Below are 20,112 nucleotides of genomic sequence, written 5' to 3' on the forward strand. Positions count from 1 at the left end.
TCCCCCAGACTTCCTATAAATTATTTGCCCCATCTACCTCCCCATTATCCCAGTTAAACCCTGTTCCCAGTCAATTTGTTCAGTAACAGTGTATAACAATGCCCAGCATAGGGCCTTTTCTTTGCTCAGTGTTGTCACCTCCTTCCTGTATTATGAGATTTAAATGGGGAAATAAACTAATAGATTTCCCCCCAACCCTTAAATGCTCCTCATCACGTGTTTAACCTATTAGGGACAAAGCAGGAGTACTGGGTGTTCATGTTTTTAGCCATAGATTTAAACTCTCTCCTCTGGCTCCCCCTCCCTGGTGTGTGCTGGTGGGTTGCATATTGCACCTAAAGCACTCTTTATCCCTGCAGCACAAGAGAGGAAGTGAACCACATGGCTCGGGGAACATCTGGAATCGCTACACAGGAGCTGAGCATCAGAGAGAAAGCGGCATTCCTCAAGTTTCCATCCAAGGTATGGAACCTTCCTTTCCTCCGCGCAACCTTATCCGTCAGATGGCTCACTTCCTGTCAACCTCTGACCTCCCCAGCAGCCAACAAGCTCCTCCCTCGAGTCTAGTTAGCATTGCACTGCCACGTCAATTGAGGCAGAAAGACAGAAGGGAAGCAAGAGAAGGGAGGGAGCAAAGACCAGAAAGAGGGAGGGAGGGAGGCACAGTGAGTGCCAGACGCGATGGGGGGAGGAAAGGAGGGAACTCGGATCGCTCCCATGGTAGCCGGAGGCTAGCTGCAAAGGCAACTGGCCAACGCGGGTCAAAGGACCCTTGTTATGGGCTTGGAAGCAAAAGCTGGTCTTCTTTGCTCTTTGCTCCGGACCCTGGGTAGAGCGACGTTCTACGGGACTGAGAGCTGGGCGGAAGGAGATCAGGATGCATCGGGCCTGAGCGTCCTCCCACCCGCTGCCACCAACTGCTGCGCCAGATGTGGGGGGTTGAATAAAGCAACGAAGTCTGCACATCTGGGCAACGGCCAAGACTTAGAAACATTTTCTCCTGGGTTCGAACAGCAGTAATTTATTTTTATTTTTTAAAGGTACGACTTGCCCGGGGGAATGGGGCATCAGCCTTTTGATGCCAACGTCGGAAGAGAAAGGGGTTTGAAGGTTCGCTCAGTGCGTGGTGCAGGCAGGGAGCAATCCCCCCTTCTTCCCAGCTGCCAATGGAGGAAACTTCTTCAAGCAGGACTTGGACTTTCCCTCACCCTCTCTCTGTCCCCAAAACACCAGCCCAGAGGCAGAAAGGGGGAAGGACTAACGTGCTGCTGCTAGCTGGAGAGCTGGACACAGAGGCTCCACTCCGTCTGCCCAGTGTTCAGACTACCTGTTCAGGACTACGAGATTGTACAGTAGTCTGCACATTGGTTAGGCTGTGCTGGGATACACCACACACGCTGCCGGTGCCGCACAGGGATGGAAACGCCTGCATGGCAGCGGGAAATGCTGGAGTGTGAGCAACGCATGCTAAATTCACCTACCTCCCCCAGTCTGCTGCAAAACAGCCGCTTGGATCCTCACCTGATGCTCACCTTTATCTGTCACTATTCGCCATCCCATTCCCACTCCCTGTCTGTCTGTCATTTCCTCCCTGACTCTCCTCACCCTCTCTTTGCAGCTGTTTCTGTTGGCTTCACATGCTTGTTCCAGTGAGAGCCACTCAGGATGCCTTGTGTTTCTTGTGCAGACCTTTGCTGGAAGTGTCCAAATCACAGGGAAAGGGGCTAGCCCCTGGGAGAGTTACGGCTGCACAGTGCCTTGCTAGCAGTCCCTTTATGAGGAGGAGGCGAAATTAAACAGCGGGACGTGGCCAGTTGGGGAATTGTATGGTGTAACAAACTTTGATTATTTTATTTAAAAAAAAAGATTTCAGGTTTGGAGATTCTGGGAATCACTTTTCCTTTAAAGTTGGTTGTGGTCCTTTCTTTAGATGTGGATTGGGAGGGACAGGTAATGTGTATGTGTGTGCAAAAAAGAGAAGGAGTGAGTGAGAAAGAACAAAGAGAGAGTGAGAAAGAAGGAGGAGGGAGAGTGTGAGAAAAAGGAAAAGAGACTATGAATGGGAGAGAGAGAGCATGAAAGTGAATGAATGAAAGAGCAAAAGAGTAGGGGCAGAGAGGGAGGGAAGGAGTACGGGTGGTAGAGAGAGATCCTGAGGCTGTTATGATAACTGGGAAGGACTGAATCTCAGAGCATACCTAGCTCTGCAGTCTCAAAGCAGAAAAATGGGTGACAAAATCCAGCTTGCAGATGGACTGCTCAAAGCCACCCCCACATTACAGCTCCATCCTGATGGCTGGCAGGGCTTGAGCCACTGCAAAGACAACAGAGAGGGCTTCATGATGTGGCTGATCTGGGGCTTAATACACAAGAGCGTCAGCTTGCTGTAGGAAAAGTGATCTGCTCCGTGTTTCTGAAAATGGGGGTTTCAGAGGGAGATGTAATGTAATCCTAGCATTGAAGTCTCTAGCTAGAATTGGGAAGGAGCCAAGGTCTGATGTGTAAATGGACACCTACAAGTGTGTGAATAAGGTCACGGCTTCTCCCAGCCAGGAGAATCTGCCTGCATTCTCCAGTGATGGAAGAGAAGGGGACGTACGAAGCCAGCACAACTCTGACCCAGCAGACTCAAAATGGTGTATGAAGAATGTAAAAGATTCCCCATCATATGCCTGGATCTATAGACATGCAAACATCTACACACCATTTCTCTTGCTCACACACACCATTCATGTGCACAGATACTTAACACATGCACATACCCAAATACTAGACACACACACACCAAACATACCCATTCCAACAAGCACATCACCTCCTATTATTCACACATCAAATTCTCACTCAAACACAACATTCATACATGATCACATAACTGCCATGTCATCCACACCTGGTCCCGGGCATACACACCCACACAGGTCCAGGCCATTCATATGGACACATAACCCACACCAGTCACACGTACACACAAATTCAGACACACATATGCACACCTGCACACACAATTAACATACTCAGATATTCATACATGTACATACCATTCACAAACATACACACCCATGTATCAGTCTCACACACATATCTGTGTGCATTCACACTCACACACAATACAAACACCCACATGTATACATTCAACAACACACAGAGACACACCCACACCTCGCAATATGGAGTGGAACCTTCTTGGGGCAGGTCCACACTTTAAAAGCTGCAGCGGTGCAGCTGCACTGCTGTAGCGGTTTGGTGAAGATGCTTTAGTGAAGATACTACTAGCCTCTCCTGTCGGTATAGTTAATCCACCTCTGCGAGAGGCGGTAGCTGTGTTGATGGGAGAAGCTCTCCCACTGACATAGCACTGTCTACACTGGGGGTTAGGTCAGTGTAACTACATCGCTCGGAGTGTGGATTTTTCACACCCCTGAGTGATGTACTTATGCCGACGTAAGATTGTAGCGTGGACCTGGCCTTAGTGTCTATACAGAACAGCAGTACTGGAATTACAAGTTGCACTTTTGCTGCAGTGAAACAATTTGCTATTCCTCTCATTCTACTTCCGCATAAAGGAATTTCACTCTATACAAGGATCCTGCGAGCAGGTTCCACCATGCATTTCAAGCAGGACGGACACACACATTTAGCTATGGAAATACACTGATGCCCTCACACAGGTATGAGCCAAGTCCTGCCCTCCTTAGCCCTTATTCAGCCTAACCTTAGTGAGACTTTTGCATAAATAAGGACAGAAGGTCTTGGCTATACAGTATATTCACACCCAAATTCCCACATGTACTAGAAGTAGACTGTATTCACCGGTGTGTGCAACCACTCATGTACGTAGTCATATGCATCCCAGTTTAAATTCATTCTTACATGTACCAAATGCAGGGCCCATGGGCCCATTTCAGTGGGATGGAGGCCTTGCTAATAAGAACCATGTAACATATTGTTCGTTATGGCTTAGGCTCAGGGCTTAATGCCCCCTGCCACCTAGAGAACTAGAGGAAAAGCCTGGATCCTACCTGTGTAGCTGGATTGTGTGCTGTAGATCTCTGGAGAACCTTTTTCTGCTCAGGTTCTCATACCATGCTCATCACCATGGTAACTGAGTATCTAATACCAACCAACTACAGTGCGATGGCTGCCACTCCAGTCTCGGGGGTGCAGTGCTCTCCCTGGCTAGCGAGATCACTCTCTGTCTTAGAGAATGGTCACTGGATCCATATAGTTGCCAATCCACCATCTTGCTCTCCCACAAATGTCCTATAGGCAGAAGCCAGCAGCATCCAGGAGGTGCTGACTCCCTGTGTGGGATTCCCAAATCCAGAATGACTCCCCTTTCTGCAGCAGATCTATACTGCAGCGCTCCTTGGGTCAGGGATTTGACTCACACAAAGGAGACTGGAGAGAGAACCCAAAGAAAGGGCTCTTGGCAGCAGGGCAGAACAAGGAGCAGCTTTCCGCCACCTTCCCTTCCCCCAGCATGCTCCAACAGCCTCTCCGGAGCAGCGGGAGCCCTGTCCTCACTCACACTTGATGCTGGAACCTTTAAGACACTTTTAAGTTCCAATTCTTTTTTTGAGGGGGGAGAGAAAACAAACTAGCATTGTGGAAAGGCTGGTATTTCACTAATGGGACCCAGATGTCTCTACTCAGATTTGATGCCCAGTCCTGCCGTAACAGGGCAGGGGAGGGAAGCGCTGAGCTCCAGTCCACCCGCCTCAATTTTTGAGAGGTGCCAGCCTAGCCCAATGTCGTCCTGCCACCCCCAGTCCACCCCTAGTTCTCCCACCAGATGCCCCAAATTCTGCAACCGGCTCTTCCACCAACACGAGGGTTTTCTTCCCTGGATTGAACACTCTCATTTCCTTTGGCTGTTTGCTACAGCGCCGTGGAGCCAACAGGCGCATGAGAAGTCAGGGTTGTCGTCTGTCCAAACCTAAGTGAATCGGGACTCTCAGGCTGCACTCAGGGTGACTTAAAATGGGGCCTTAAAAGACACCATTCCTCCCTTCAGATCAGGGGGACAGGGAGGCAGATAGCCCTTTCTGGGGAAGAGAGGGGATCTGGGACTGAGACATATGGAGACAGCCATGTGTGGAGATACCAGCCTGGTTTGGGAGTCATGCGTCTGAGAAGCTCCTCTCAATGAGGGACAGAGGGGCCGTGGGTGATGGAGACAGCCCTGTCCCCACGTGGGGTAGCAGAGCCCTGGAGGACAGAGTCAGCCCTGTAGGGTAGGGTAGAGGGTTAGGATGGGAACTCCAAAGCCAAGGGCTCTCCAAGCTGCCCCTGTAATGTACTGACTCTGTAAGCTGAGCCTGGCCATGGAATCCAAGTGGAAGTTACTTCCCTTTCCTTCCCCAGAGGCCAGAGATCAAGGAGCTGAACTGGTGAGAGGGGGCAGGAGTGGGGAAAAATCAGAAATAAAAACAAGCTCCCCCTTTCCCTCCACCCCTTCTCCAGTTAGAACAAAGGCTCCTTTCTCCTGTGCTGCTCCTGCCTCGTCAGCACTGGGTCACCCTGCGTTTATTTAAGGGACGCTGGCTGGCAGGGAGCTGTTTTAATTAGGCTGCTCTGCCTCTCACCGTGCAGAAGGGAAGCGGTGCAGACCTCCAGCTGTTATTCACCCCCAGGGTTACCCTCCTCATAGGATAAAAGGGGCGCCCCGTCCCCCTCCCATGCAGCTGGAGTCTATTAACATAGATTATGTGCTACAACCACAGCCCGCCCGCTCCCTGCTGGGGCAGAGGGGGGGGGGCTACGCGGTCATCGCTGAAATCCAGATGCAGAAGCTGTTTTTAATTTAAAACAACGCTCAAGCCTTAAGTTATAACTGCCTGACCTGCACACATAACCATGAGGCAGCGTTGCCACGCCAGGCAGCTCTGTCTGAGAGTTCATGGGGCTTGAAAAAGGACTGTCTGATTTCCTTTGCACAATCAATTCCAGTTCCTTGCTGATTATGGGACTGATGCATGCCCCAGCTGAACTTAGACCTGATCTACACCTAAAAAATAGACTGATCTAGCTATTTTTTGCTCAGGGCTGTGAAAAATTTCACACCCTGTGCAACATAGTTAGGTCGACCTAGCCCCCACTGTAGACACAGTTAGGTTGACAGAGGATTCTTCTGAGGTCTTAGCTACCACCTCTCACAGAAGTGGATTAACTACATCAACAGAAAAACCCCTTCTGTTGATGCAGAAATCATTTACATTTCAGCACTCCAGCTGCACAGCTGCAGTGCCATAGCTGTGCCACTGTAGTGTAGACATACCCCAGACTAATCAGCTCCTGGTCAGGGAATGACATTTCAGGCCTGATTCTCTACTATGTGGCACCTTGTGTCATCATTTCCAACTGTGCAAGGTGAGTGTTAAATGTGCCCACAGATGTAAATGAGTGGAGAATTCTGGTCTGGTAGCAGTTTACAGGTATGTTGCACAGGTATAAACCACGACACAAGGTGCAAGGCCCCTTCTCTTCCTGACCAGTAGTTTGGAACCATTGCTTGGAAAAGCTGACTGAATCTGAATCCATTTGTAGCCATCCCCCAAAGTATTTCTATCCCTGGCACGTTGAGTGGTATTTGAGTTTAAATTCATGTCATTCTGATTACCTGCTTGCTGTTCATTCCCACTATTCAGAGATTTAGGCCCAGGGGCCAGAGATTTTGTCTTCCTTTATGACTGGCACACTGTTGATAGTAGACAAATAAATAAATAAATAACAATAACTTCAATTTGGACATGATTCTGGCAGCTGGTATCTTGCTCCCTGCTTGAGTGGAAGAGGAAGCACTGGGAAGCCATGATTCCCAACTTTCAGGAATATTTATTTTTAAGGCGGGTCTACAGAGCAGATCCATGCTACTTTCTCATTTATTTTCTGCATGTACTATTATGGTTTGTTAATAACAGTACTCAGCACTTTCACATTCAAAGCACTTTATGAACATGAATTAATTGATCTGCCCAATACCCAGATGAAGTAGATGAGTACTAATATTCCCATTCTGCACATGAGGAAACAGACAGAGAAGTAAAGTGACTTACCCAAGGTTACAGAGGGAGTCAGTGTTTGAGCTGGGATTTTAATTCCATAGCTCCTGGCTCTGAGTCCTGTGCTCAGACAACTAGGTCACACCTATCTTGAATGACCACACAAGACTAGAGTCAAGCTTAGCCACAATTTAAATAGTCACTATAGCTACTGCTGAGAGTACCACAAAGCCCTGGGTATCAGAGTGCTAACCCATCCGCTCCCTCCTGTGAGTCGGCCTGCCAGAATAAGACAGAAAAGTGCCCTGCCCACTTTTTACTGACTCCGGAGCTCCAAGCACAGTCATTTCCAACTGGATTTTCTTGTCAGTGCCAGGATTGCTGCATCCAAATTAATTCCATGACCTTCACAGTTAAAAGGAAATATCCTCATTCCAGTTGAAGCAATATCAAGGCCCCGCTAAGAGTTAAATACAAGAAACAAGGCAATAGATTCATGGGTTGATGGAGGGGCTGGCAGCAGCTGTTTGAACGCTAACATATACAGGGTGTGACTAATGTGCAGGGCTCCATTTGGGCATGCCCCTAGGGGAACACACAGTTCTATACCCCACAAACAGAGTATATGGCATCCTGATTATAGCTCCCGATCTCCTGGCATCCCTTCCTGGGAGAGGTTGAATACTGGTTTGTGGGATCACTCCAGGTCCCAGGGGTATGGGCTGTTTTATAGAAGCAGATAATTAATACACAGAAAGTGTATTTATAATACCCAGCCACTGTAGGGAACTAAGGGCCTTATACAAAATACTCAGCCACTGAAAGTCAATGGGAGTGGAGGGTTCTCAGCACCACAGAGAACTAGGTACCAAAGCCATACTCCAACCAGCCCTGAGGCTGGGCCACTCACCTCATCATCCTTATACCACGAGAGGTTCTCAGCTGTCAGGACAAACCAGTATTCCTTGGCGCCGCCCTTCATGATCCCAATGTTATTGATGGTGAGCCAGCCTTTTCGGATCACCTGTGGGGATGGAAATTGTCAGCGTTAAACATGGCACTGAAAACCTAGTCCTCCTAATGGTTGGGGAGAGAGCAGAGTGTGTCCCTACACACGCAGACCAGCACAACAATGACCAGGACCACCGTGCTCTCTGTTCCTGCCAAAAAGCCCCTCACTAATTTGGAGCGCCGAGGTGATCAAGCCGGCACCTGTCTCCAAACAGGAGAAGGGTTAGGCAGGGAATGGAAGGGAGGCAGGAGAGAACCTGGCTCTGTTGGGGGTTACACCATCTGCCAAGCACTCAAGGGGAAGAGAGAACTGCAGAGAGAATCTCAGACCCTGGCCCAACCCACAGAAACCAAATCACAGCAACAATCACACCCAGAAAAGACCATGCCTAGAAAGAGCAAAGGAGGAAGCACACCCTGGCAGAGTCAGGGAGCTCTCCCAGCACTTGGGGTTGGAGGGGACTGCTTCACAGAGCTCGAGGGGAGGCAATTCAAGAAGAAAAGTAGAGAGAGGTAAATGAAAAACAAATTATTTAATTTCGTAACGCAAGGCGATACTGAACATCTGGGAATAATGATGCATCTGGAATTCACACCCTGAACTTAACTGTGTGAGATAAATGGCATGTGTGACTGTTACTATACATATGTACATTAGCTTTAATAGATAGATAGATAGATAGATAGATAGATAGATAGATAGATAGATAGATAGATAGATAGATAGAGAGAAAGTCCCATATTTACATTCTGTAAATGAGCTAGGAGATTATTGATTAGTGGACTTTGTAACTTTAAATCAATGTTTGTCTATTCCTATACATATGAGTTAGTAGAAAGAGTATATGTATGTAATAGCTTAAATATAAGCATGTTAACATATATGTGTGTGTGTGTGTGTGAATGTGCATTACTGCAGGTGTTCATTATTGTACATGTGTGCATGAGCCTGCGTTACTGTGCGTGTGAATTAGCCTATATGTGTATGTATCGCTGCATGTGTGTGCATGTTAAAAATGAGTGTGTGTTGTAAACAATATGTATGTGAATGGCTAGGTGTTTGTGCATTAATGAATACTGGTTTGTGTGACTTAATAAACATCTGCATAGTGTCTGCATCAGTGCATTCATTGTCCATATCTGCAGGCAGGGGTAAGTGGATTTTCACTCCTCTCTTTCATGCTGCTGATTGTTAAAATTCACAATGGACCAATTCTCTCTGCTGACAGAAGGGGGCACTAAAGCTGAACCCCAGATCCTGATCTCTAGGTTGAATGGTCTCCCCAGCTCCTCCCGCTTACACACTTTAGAGGCAGCTAAAGAAATTCTCATAAATTTCTCATGCTGCTTTGCTCCCCACTTCCACTTCATCTGTATCTAACATCAGCTGCCACTTCCCCCCATTGCAGTAGCAGGTGGAATGGTCCATGTGCTGTTCCTGATCCTGCTCTCCCCAGATGCATCATTAATGCTCATTAGCACAGCCTGCTGAGCGGCCTTCTACTCACCAGGATCTCATCCTGCAAAGGGGAACCATAGCAACAGCAGCAGAGAAGAGAGGAGAGGAGCAGAGAGAGGAGAGATTGTTACTAGGAAAGGAGGAGTGGAAGGAGGAAAGAGCCTCAAAAATTAATCATCAGAATCTTTTACCAAATTAGCATGTCAGCTGCGAAAACATCAAAGACCTCGGGCCCCAAAATAAAATCTGCTAAAAGAAATGAAAGCTCAAGCTAGTTACAGGCAAATCCACGAATGAAACAGAAAAGGATTGACTCCCAGAGCTGTTCCACACCCAGGGCAAAGGCAAGGTATTCACTGGTGCCCTTCAGAGGATGGTCTCCCTGCAGCTGGGAGATACCCAGTAAAGCCCTTCAGAAATAGCATTCGAAGAAAGCAGTGATCCAGCTGAACCTGCCAACCAGCCTTCCAGCATCTCTGAAGCTCTAACTGTGTTTCAGGGAAAGGTGGCCAAATATATTTTGAAGATGATTCACTCCAGATGAGCGTTTGGGATTGTAAAGGAAGAAGTTGTTCACCTACATTATTCGCTGAGCTGCTTCTGTACCCTCCTTTTGTAGAAGGTGCCCAAATCTCTGTGCAGACCTTCCAGGCTAGATAACCCTGTGGTTCTCCCCGTAGCTCTAGGACAGGAAGGTCTTCTTTGCCCCTCTGGCTTTCAATAGCACATACACTCCATGCACTACATGGAGGCAGCAGGGACTTCACATTCCATTCACTATTCTCTCCCAGGAGAAGGCTCCACCATGAGGATGCCCAACCCAAGCAGTGCTGATGGATGCCAACGACATCTCCCTGAGCAGGTGGCTTTAAAGCCTCCTGTTCAGGTGGGACTTGCCTCTTCCAGAAAACGTGAGCCCAGAAGTTCTGCAAATTGCCCTTTGGCTCCCAGACAGTGGAGACCATTCATGTGGTCAAGAGAGACGACTGGGAAAGAAAACTCTGCGGCATGGCAGTTTAGAGCCGGAGCTGGGGGAACTGGAGGGTATAGTTTGCCCCAGTTTTTGATGGACTGTAAACTTGCATCAGGACCCACCAAATCAGAGAGCATCCTCCAGCTCTCACCTGCATAGAAAGGTCAAGCGCAGCTGGGAGAAGTGAATGACGCATCCAGGGATGTGAGCAGAATTAACACTGACATCTGCCACTATCCAGAAAGCAGTGGCTTATATGGCTAGACCCCTGATCACCCCCCACCCTGCACTTTCAGCTCTTTATTGGACCATTTGATAATTTAACTGTCTAGCGTGTGGCTGGCCCAGTTGTAAAGCATGGTGAACCCATCAGGAAATGCAAGGTCACCCAAAGAAATGGATGAAACTCGAGATGCTGTGGACTCTGCCCAGTACCCAATGCCAGGACGATAGTGGAAGGGGACTGGGCCATGATATGCGAAGTGACACGGTTTCGAAATCAGTTCTCTACTGCAAGGATCCCAGCGTCCCCTCTTTTAGAGAGTCTTGCACCCTGCATACCCCCCTGCACTGAGTAAAGTCTGCAGCACCCTTCCTTTGAGCTCTGATCCTCAGCTAGGGCAGATGTTGCAAGCCTCTGTAATCACCTTGTCAGTCTCCCTCATGTGATTCTGCTGGGCCAGCTCCTCCACTCACTTACTGTTAAAGCCAGCGGGGTTGCGCCAGAGACAGCGAAGAATATGATTTGGCCCTTGTATTTAAGCAGCTAATAGACATCCATAGTCCTAGTCTTACTGAGGGCAATGCCAGCTCCATACATAACAATTGTTCTTTTGCAGGAGGGACAGTCCATATTCTTCAGAAATGTTTCCCCTTTGTCCTTCCCACAGGCTTCCCTAATCCCATACATTTCAGTGGGGCTAAGGTGTCTCTCTAAGATTCTTCCCATCTGCCTCTCTTTATACCTTTGAAGTGTTGCTGTGTCTGGCTCAACAGACAGCCTGCCAAGCAAGGTATGTATCCCTCTCGCAGCCTCAAGCGGGAGGGAACTTACCTGGTTGCCAGCTGCCTTCTTCTTGCTCATCTGGCTGCTCCTCTGTTGAGCGCTACAAACAAGATGAGAGACATTCAAAGCCCATCCAGCACTCCCTTCCTTCCTGACTCCTGCTCCCTCTAGGCTTCTGCAACAGCACATTCAAGCTTCTCGCCCTCAAGTTCCAAGCCCTCTACAGCTCCACCTCAACTACATCTTTGGTCTCAGCCTGACCTACTCAACCCCTTGCTTCCTATGCATCTTCTAAACCAACTGCTGACCACCCCCTCTCTATTCTTCCTTCACTCCTGCCTTCATTCTTTCTCCCATGCCACCCCCTAGGTTTGTAACTCCCTCCCTCTTCTCATGCAACCACTTTCTCCTCTGTCAACCCCTGCTTGTAAACAGGTCTTCCATGAAGCCTTTCAATATTAATACACAGAAGAAAGGAGCAAGACAGAGAGCTCTGCAATGTTTTGAGACCACAGCACCTGCTGGTCTCTGCAGCATTTTGGGACATATCTTGACCTCAAACTGCAAAACAACCTTTGACGGTGATGGGACCTCAGTTTATCCCTGTATGTCTGAACTGTACTGTCTGTCTAAGTTACAGCATCATCTCCTGGGGACAAAGACCAGGTTTTGCTCTACATTTGGTAAAACACTCAGCACACTAATGACTCTCCATGAACAATTTAATAATTCCACCTGATTTTTATTCTTTGTCCTGCCTGGTTGGATATAATCATTCCCTGCCCTTCCCTAGCCCCTTTCACCCAAGATCTCACTTGTGCTTTACAAACATGCATACTTAGCCTCACAAACTCCTCTAGGGTAAGTCAGTGTCATTATCTCTGTTCTATAGATGGGGAAACTTAAATACATAGGGATTAAGTGACTTGCTCAAGGTCAAACAACAAACTAGTAGCAGAGCCAGGGATAGACTCCAGGTCTCTTGGGCCTGTCCTCTATCCACCAGTCCATCCCTCCTCTCAGTGGGGAATGACATGGTTGACATGCCAGCCATAGCACTGTTGACTTGCTCTAGCTTTGGGTTTCTTTAATTTCTATCCTGACAGCTCAGTGCTCACTCTGCTATGCCACATTGGAGGCCTAGCTTTATTCCTTACTTCCCAAGGGTCTGGGGGCGAGGGGGAAGGGCATGAGGAGGCAACACACTTACCCCCAGATGATGAGGTGCCTCACAATAACCCTCCAACCAATTAAGAAGTGAGTTGGCCTTGTGTGTGTGAGGTGGGCTGAAGTGAGACACAATGAAGTTGGGGGGTGTCAGGACTCCATGGAGAACTGCCCTCACCCCCCAGGGGAAGAGGGAAACCTATTTCTCTTTACCATCCTGCACATTATACCTCACTTCACCCTCCCATCAAAGCCAGGGTGGCAAATTGCTCCAAACTCTCCACCCATGGGGCTCTGCAGCCACGGCCTACAGCCCACCTACCAAAGCGCACACAGAGCAAGGCTGCAGGGGAGCAGGGGCAGGGGGAAGGAGGCAGTTCAGGGCACTGGTGCTTACTTGGCGAAGCCAATGAAATCCTCGTGGTTTGTGTTCATGTACGCCAGCTCAATGTCTATCAGGAGCATGACCTGGGGGGCAAAGACACAAAGAAAGTGGGTGAGAGACAAGGGATAGGTGCTACTAACACAAAGGCAGGTAGCAGGAGCAAGCATTGAGTTGCCTTATGGCTCTTCTCAGCCAACACCTCCCTGAGCTTTCAGGGCATTTCTCACCAGATCCCAACTTTACAGCAAAGGCCCATCTCTATCCCTATAGCTCATACTGTTTCCCTAAAGGCTCCCGCTCTGCCCCCCGCCCTCAGGCATGCCCTGCAGGCCCTACCTGATCCTTGGTCCTGCCCTCTCGCTCACGAATGTGCGTAGTAACAATCCGATCCATCTCCTCCCGCAGGTGAGGGTACTGGCTGAGCTGCAGGAAAGAGAAATACGTGCACGTGGGAAAGTGGGGCAGGATCTGGGGAATAACGCTCCCCTCACAACCATAACAGGGGTCCTAGAGGGGTAAAGGCACAGGAAAGCCAGAATTGCAGACAGATTTTCCCAAGTTCCTGTGGGGCCAAAGATCTCACTTCCTGTGCTTTGAGCTTCTTCAGAGAACAGCCCTTCTCCTCAGCAGCAACCCCCCTAACCCGCAGAAGACCAGACTACTGCCAGCTCAATTTGTTCTACATAGCGAGGGGCCCATTCCCATCTCTGGATCTGAACACACCCAGTCTTGGGCATGTCTGAAATCCCAGTTTTATGGCTAAAGCCCGTGGCTGGTTGTATCCCAATAAGTTCTCTGAAGAAGGTCAGCATCTCATTGGCAATGTAGGAAAGCGATGCCATGGCAATATCTCCCTGGCTTTTGTCTACACTCTTTTTAAAACCCACAGCAGCAAGTCTCAGATCCCAGGTCTACAGTAGGGTGACCAGACAGCAAGTGTGAAAAATCGGGATGGGGGTGGGGGGGGGGGGGGTAATAGGAGCCTATATAAGAAAAAGACCCAAAAATCGGGATTGTCCCTATAAAATCGGGACATCTGGTCACCCTAGTCTACAGACTTGAGCTCATGCTATGGTGCTAAAAACAGCAGTGCAGATGTTGCGGCTTGGGCTGGAGCTTGGGCTCTTAAACTCCCTCCCTGGGCTTCAGAATCCAAGGGCCAGTCCAAGCCCAAACATCTACACAGATGTTTTTAGCGCCTTAGCGCTAGCCCACACTGCTGTGGGCTCTAAAACGCAGTGTACTGTGTAGATATATCCCGACATGAAGGGGAGAATCCTGGGTGAACGAAGATGATCAAAGCTGGTCTCACATCCCATTAGCTGGGTCACTAGTGGACAGTGGCTTGCCCCAACGAGCAATGGCACAGGTGAAGACGGAGGGCATGGCCAACCTCTCAGGGAACCAGCCTTCTCCCAAGGAGAAAGCAGCAAACCTGGACTTTACAGGTGCTCCGGGTGTGTGGCTGTAGCATTTTACTCCCCTTCTGCACTCCCTTTGCACTGGTGCAAGGGAGTGGAGAATCAGGGCCAGCATTTGTGTCACAGGTAAGTCCACTTTGCCACTGATCGCCTGTTTCACACCGTGAGAAGCGAATTCAGTTTGCAGCATACAAACAAAAGGGAGTGGAGGGACACTGTCACCTGCAGTTGTTCAAGGGGGAGAATCCATAGAGATTGTGAATGGGAAACATGACCGTGCAAGCCAGGAAGCTGAATGGGGGCCCATGGCAGCCCTCTGGCATTCAGGCAGCACTTCCTTTATAACAGAAAAGTGCCACAGTATTCTACAATAAGGGGACAGTGGTCCCAGTGAAATCAATGACAGTTTTACCATTGACTTCAGTGGGATTATGCTTTTGTTCCTAAATGTCACCTCCCACATTGGTGCTACTACAGCATTTGAGCCAATCCCTGGAGAAGGCAATCATTTTGCTTTCTTCCTTAAAAAAAAAGTAAGCTCTTTGGGGCAGGGACTGTCTTTTTCATTTGATGTGTGTACAGCACCTAACACAATGGGGCTCTGATCCCTGATTAGGGCCTCTAGAAGCTATTGTAATAATCATAATAATAATTAGACCCCTTTATTATCCAGTTAATCATTCTCTACTTAGCACTTAACCAACATGAACCAGTCAATTCCTGCACCATTCCTGAGAGGAACAAGTGCCACTATCCCTCACTTTACTGAGGAATAGTGAGATGAAGATCACACTGTAGGGCCCCAATCCTGCACTAACCTCAATAGGGCAGCACCCATGTAGTCCTCAGTGCAGGATCAAGGCCTAAATTAGCTGAAGTCTCAACTCCAGGCCAGTTCTTAGATCACTCCTTTCTCTCCCTCCTTCCCCAGAAAGTTGTTTTTTCCCTCTTTTGTTCTATTATTTTGAAATATTTCAATCTGACCATTTAACACAACTGGAATTTTCTGGCACCATCATTATTACCTCCTCCTACTATTTTGGGCTTCATTTTTGGCCATGTCTCTCATTTGCCTTAGTACTGCACTGCATCAGTTCTGCTGATCTGATGGGGGGTTTTAAATCTAATTTGGCTTTTGGATTCTTATAAATAAAGGACAATGACAATATGCTACAGGAATCAGCCCAGACCCTGCACAATCACCATTGGAAGCTAGAAGGTATAGGGCAATTGCTGTCAAGTACTGAGGTATTTGGGTCTGCTTCACCACTACATCACTCCAGGTTTATTGCATCACGGTCACACCCTTGAAATCAATGCAGTTGCCCTGGCATATGGCTGGAGTAAGGGAGCAGTGGATCAGGCCCCTCTCTTTATAAAGGTCTCTTCTGTTCTGAATGTCTCTGGCTCCAGATTGATAGGAACAGGCTTTCTGCCCACACTGAAGGTGGCCCCATGTGGAAATGGGCTCCTCTCATACCTTGAGAAGGGGCATATTAGGATTTCTCTTGGATCTTTATAGTTTAGGCTGCTTGTTGCTTTAGAGGGAGAGGCAGCACTTCCTGTTTTCTTCTGAGGCTGAGGGGGTGCTTCATGTCAAAGAATCAAAAACAGGAAGTTGGAAAATCTCTAAGCAAATCTCAGCTTCTTTGATTCAAGAACAAAAAACAATAAATAACACGAATAAAGGCAAGGAGAGGTGCAAAACATTCTCAGTTTATTCAAATCAGGATCAACCAGCAAAGGTTACAAGCAAAAGAAACCAACAGCACCACATTCACAAGACGTCATGCAGGAGGCCTCACACCTCGGCATGCGTGGGAGAAGCAGGGGTGGGCAAGAAGGGGGACATGAACACTGGCCATGGGCTGTCATGTCCACTGGGGAACATGCAGTGGAATGCAAGAGGTGGGGGTAATGCCAGCAGTGCAAGCAGCACCCAGAAATGCCATGACTCTGAAAGACGGGAGAGCAGGTGACCCTGCCAGGGGCTCTCAGCCGGTCTGGGATGGATTTCCACACTCAAGTGGGTTTTCACTCCTGCCCTAATTGCATTTTCCTCTCCAGTCATAATGCAAGCTCAGGATCTTCTCTTAAAACAGCCTAGCCCCAGGGAAATCCTCATGACACAGCTCTAGGTCCCTGTCCTTTCTAACACTAAGAGTCCATCTCTTAGACAGAAATCTTAAGATCTCTAACTGAAAGAATCCTGATTTGTAAGGCACCCTTTTGCATTCATAAGGCTCTGCTGTGCAGTTTGGACACAGAAAGTTCCTGCTTTTTGAAATCCACCAGGGGGGATGCTATATTCCTGGATGCACTGGCTCTGATTCTCTGCCTCCCTACCAGTTGAATTTCATGCAGTCTCAGTTGCATAGAGTGTTCTTGACTATCTGTTCAAAACTACTGCATGATGTTGCCGTGTGCTGTGAAAAACTATCTTGAAGGGAGCTATACCCGATTTCACTGGTGTAAATAAAATCAGAATCAGGCCAATCAGGCCATGTAAGGCTATCTCTTCGATTGCAGTCAATGGCTAGTCTCTCTTCACATGGCTAGGCCATATTCACAAAGGCGCCAAAGAACAGATGGCTTTGTCTCATTACCCCCCAGAGTAGGCTGATTTCAGTGGTGGATGAAGAGATCCCTGTATGAGCAGTTTTAAAGCACTTTGAGATCATTCAGGATGTAATAAGAGATTATTATTAACAGCTATAATAACTAAAGATCCGTAGAAGAGACATGGCTTAGCCATGTGAAGAGAGTCTAGCCACTGACTGCAATCGAAGAGATAGCCTTACATGGCCTGATTGGCCTGATTCTGATTTTATTTACACCAGTGAAATCGGGTATAGCTCCCTTCAAGATAGTTTTTCACAGCACACAGCAACATCATGCAGTAGTTTTGAGCAGATAGTCAAGAACACTCTATGCAACTGAGGCTGCATGAAATTCAGCTAGTAGGGAGACAGAATGTCGCTCCCCCAATGCCCAGAAAACTTGGATTAACATTCCTCTTATGAAAAGCTTTGTGGGTCTTTAATAAACACAGAGTCTCAATGTTATGTCTCATCCCAGAGGTAGCATAGGCTCCTAACACTATGGTAGGAGGTTGGGTATTCTACCATGACAATTCCTGCAGCACCTAGACTTTCCTTGGAGGTCTCTCATCCAAATATTAACTAGCCCTAACCCTGCCTAGCTGGAGATCAAGCAAATGTGCAGCCCAAGATGTATGAATTAATGGACAAGTACTACACATCAATAAGTCCTTTACACAGTTCACCTCCACAGCTTTACATCATTAGAAAGTGTCACATGTACAGCCTACCCTACTGGTAAATCTGTCCCTCAGGCCCTCAGAATTTCCCATCTTGATTCTGCAACATCTGTCTCCATTGCCCCCTCCAATCCATACAAAATGCTGCGGCTAAAGTCATCTTCCCTGCCAAACATCTTGACCATCTCTCTCTCTGTCTCTCTCTCTCTCTCATACACACACTTGGAATTCTGTTCTCCCCTCTGCTCCCCCATCCAATTCAAGCTTCTTGCCACTGTTTTCAAAGCCCTACATAGCTCTGCTCCCCATCCTTGTCAAGTCTCATTTTGTTCCACAACCTCTGCTCTGCTAATGGCGACAGCCTTGATGCTCTATTTATCAGCTTATTGCACCATCATCTCTGTTGCTTCTTCCACATTGCCTCCTATGCATGGAAAACCCTTCCTGAACTCATCCACAAAGCTCCTACCTTCCCAGCATTTAGGTCCCCCTTAAAGACTCACTTCTGCTATGCTGTCTATGAAAAATCTAGTTGACATGTATATTAACTTAACTGCATTTTACCAAGATGAGGGTTAGTCCCACCTAGATCACTCTATTTATATGTTGTACCCCTCCCCCTAAACTCTATTTGAATGTCTGTCTGTCCTCAGATTGTGTGCTCCTTCGGGAAGGGACTTTCTTGTCTGCTTGAAAAGCACCTCACACACTGAGGGCACTGTCACAAGCAATATTAAAAAATCACTTTAATAATAGAGATGCCCAATTCAAACCTGCCCCAAATCTGGATTTATAGGACAAAGACATTGGGCAAACATCAACTCCTCACCTTTGGTGGGATGAAGGGCTCGGATTTGAACTTGCCACTCCCGAGAGTCCAGGCATTTCCATCCTGATTCTGTAGATGTCTAAGCCAATTACACAGATGGAGGGAGCAACCTTGCACTGGCCAGGCAACAGAGCAAAGTTTTTTCCATCTCTAATTTTTAGAGACCAAATTCTGCAGTCCTTGCTCCAGCAAAGCTTCCATTGACTACAATGGGACCATCTCTAGATAAGGACTGTGAAAGGACTGCCAGATTCAGTCCAGCCCTAGCTTACAGGGGATTTTCTCTTCTTCCTCCCTCATCATCCCCTGGTGACAAGCTCTCTTCTGTCCCATCAGCTACATTTCCCTCTTGCCTCCATTCCTATTTTCTGTCGCTCGGAGGCCTGGACATGGAAATGCACATCCTGACTGTACAACTCCATTATTTCATTTCCACCCTAGAAAATCTCTACCTTCCCTTTCTTCCTCCAGTGCCGAATCTGTCCATCCTACCATGCCAAAACGAATTTCAAAATCTACAGAAGGTGGATGGGTAAGATCCCAGCCATCTGAGCAGGGTCCCCCACTGTAAGAAGTTAGTGTCCACTAACACTGAGGTTTTTCTTTTTCCCCTCTGCACTGATTTCTCTCCCCTGAAGACACAACTCCAATCAGAGACAGAAAAACATCAATGGAAACAAACCAAAATCACTACAAGCAAACATGGGGGTGGAGGGGGAAGGATGGAGGAGTGTCTCCCACACTGAGCTGGAAAACAGGAGGACTTAGAGAGAGAAATCCTTTGGGATGGAGCAGCAGTGCTTGAGGGATGGCAATGACCAAAGTGCAGTAGCTGCCGAGATCAGCCCTGCTGAATACAACGAGGTCCCTTCATCTGCCAACCTCCAGCTCTTGCCATTCTGAGCTCTTAGATTTATACTGGATTCTCCCTTCTTTCCCACCCGTCTCTTTCTAATCCCTCCCCCCAAATCTGGGATTATATATGTTGGCCAGCCCAGACCCTCCAATGCAGAAAAGGGATTGTGGGTAATTTTTATAGAGGCTCCTAACTGGAACAAGAGACGCTGCTCCCTTTAACTCACCTGGCAGAGAAACTTGCCCGGCTGGACCGGGGGGTGCAGGATTTTAGTCCTTTCTTGGCAAATTAATGTAGTCTACCTTTCTATTTAAAGAGGTGTGTGGCGCCCTCTACTGCACTGTACAGGCCTAGGAAACCAACCCACTTTCCACCAGACATATACTAGCGCATGTGTGATGGCCTCTACTTATTCAAATGGGTGGTCCCTTTCTCCACTTTGCTGCTCTTTAAGCTACCCTGGAATTTGCCTCCTTTCCTTTGCTTCGGGGCAGGGAAAAGCAGCACAAGATTCATCCTTCTCTCTTTACTAGCATAATCTTTAGAGTTAAAGATCAGCAGGAGGATGAGATGGAGAAGATATAGAGCTCTGTCGTCTGGATGGAGGCTGGGGTTATGCCCAATAATCCTGCAGAGGGGCCTGGATTCTTTTTATCTTTTAAGGCCTCTCTCTAACTTGTTTCCTTGTTCTAAGATGTTTGGATTTCCAGAGAGGCAGTGA

General features: G+C 47.9%; 1 protein-coding gene across 19 annotated transcripts in view; it reads right to left on the reverse strand.

Moving 5' to 3' along the window:
- DNM1 (dynamin 1) overlaps positions 1–20,112 on the reverse strand; it is a 109,977-nt gene that overhangs the window by 34,585 nt on the left and 55,280 nt on the right. For 14 of the 19 annotated variants that reach the window (XR_010593556.1, XR_010593551.1, XR_010593554.1 and 11 more), the window contains exons 11-15: positions 13,342–13,428; positions 13,018–13,088; positions 11,502–11,553; positions 9,524–9,535; positions 7,915–8,028 (exon numbers count right to left, since the gene is read on the reverse strand). Coding sequence is in view for 13 of the 19 variants with exons in the window: in XM_024106120.3 (XP_023961888.1) it covers positions 7,915–8,028; positions 9,524–9,535; positions 11,502–11,553; positions 13,018–13,088; positions 13,342–13,428 (336 nt within the window). In the remaining 6 variants the exon portion in view is untranslated. Of the gene's footprint in view, positions 1–6,622; positions 6,701–7,914; positions 8,029–9,523; positions 9,536–11,501; positions 11,554–13,017; positions 13,089–13,341; positions 13,429–20,112 lie in introns of all 19 variants that reach the window. The other 5 variants (XM_024106124.3, XM_042854205.2, XM_024106121.3 and 2 more) reach the window with 3 other exon arrangements.

This window comes from Chrysemys picta, chromosome 18, assembly GCF_011386835.1.
Source record: "Chrysemys picta bellii isolate R12L10 chromosome 18, ASM1138683v2, whole genome shotgun sequence".
NCBI classification, from domain to species: domain Eukaryota; kingdom Metazoa; phylum Chordata; order Testudines; family Emydidae; genus Chrysemys; species Chrysemys picta.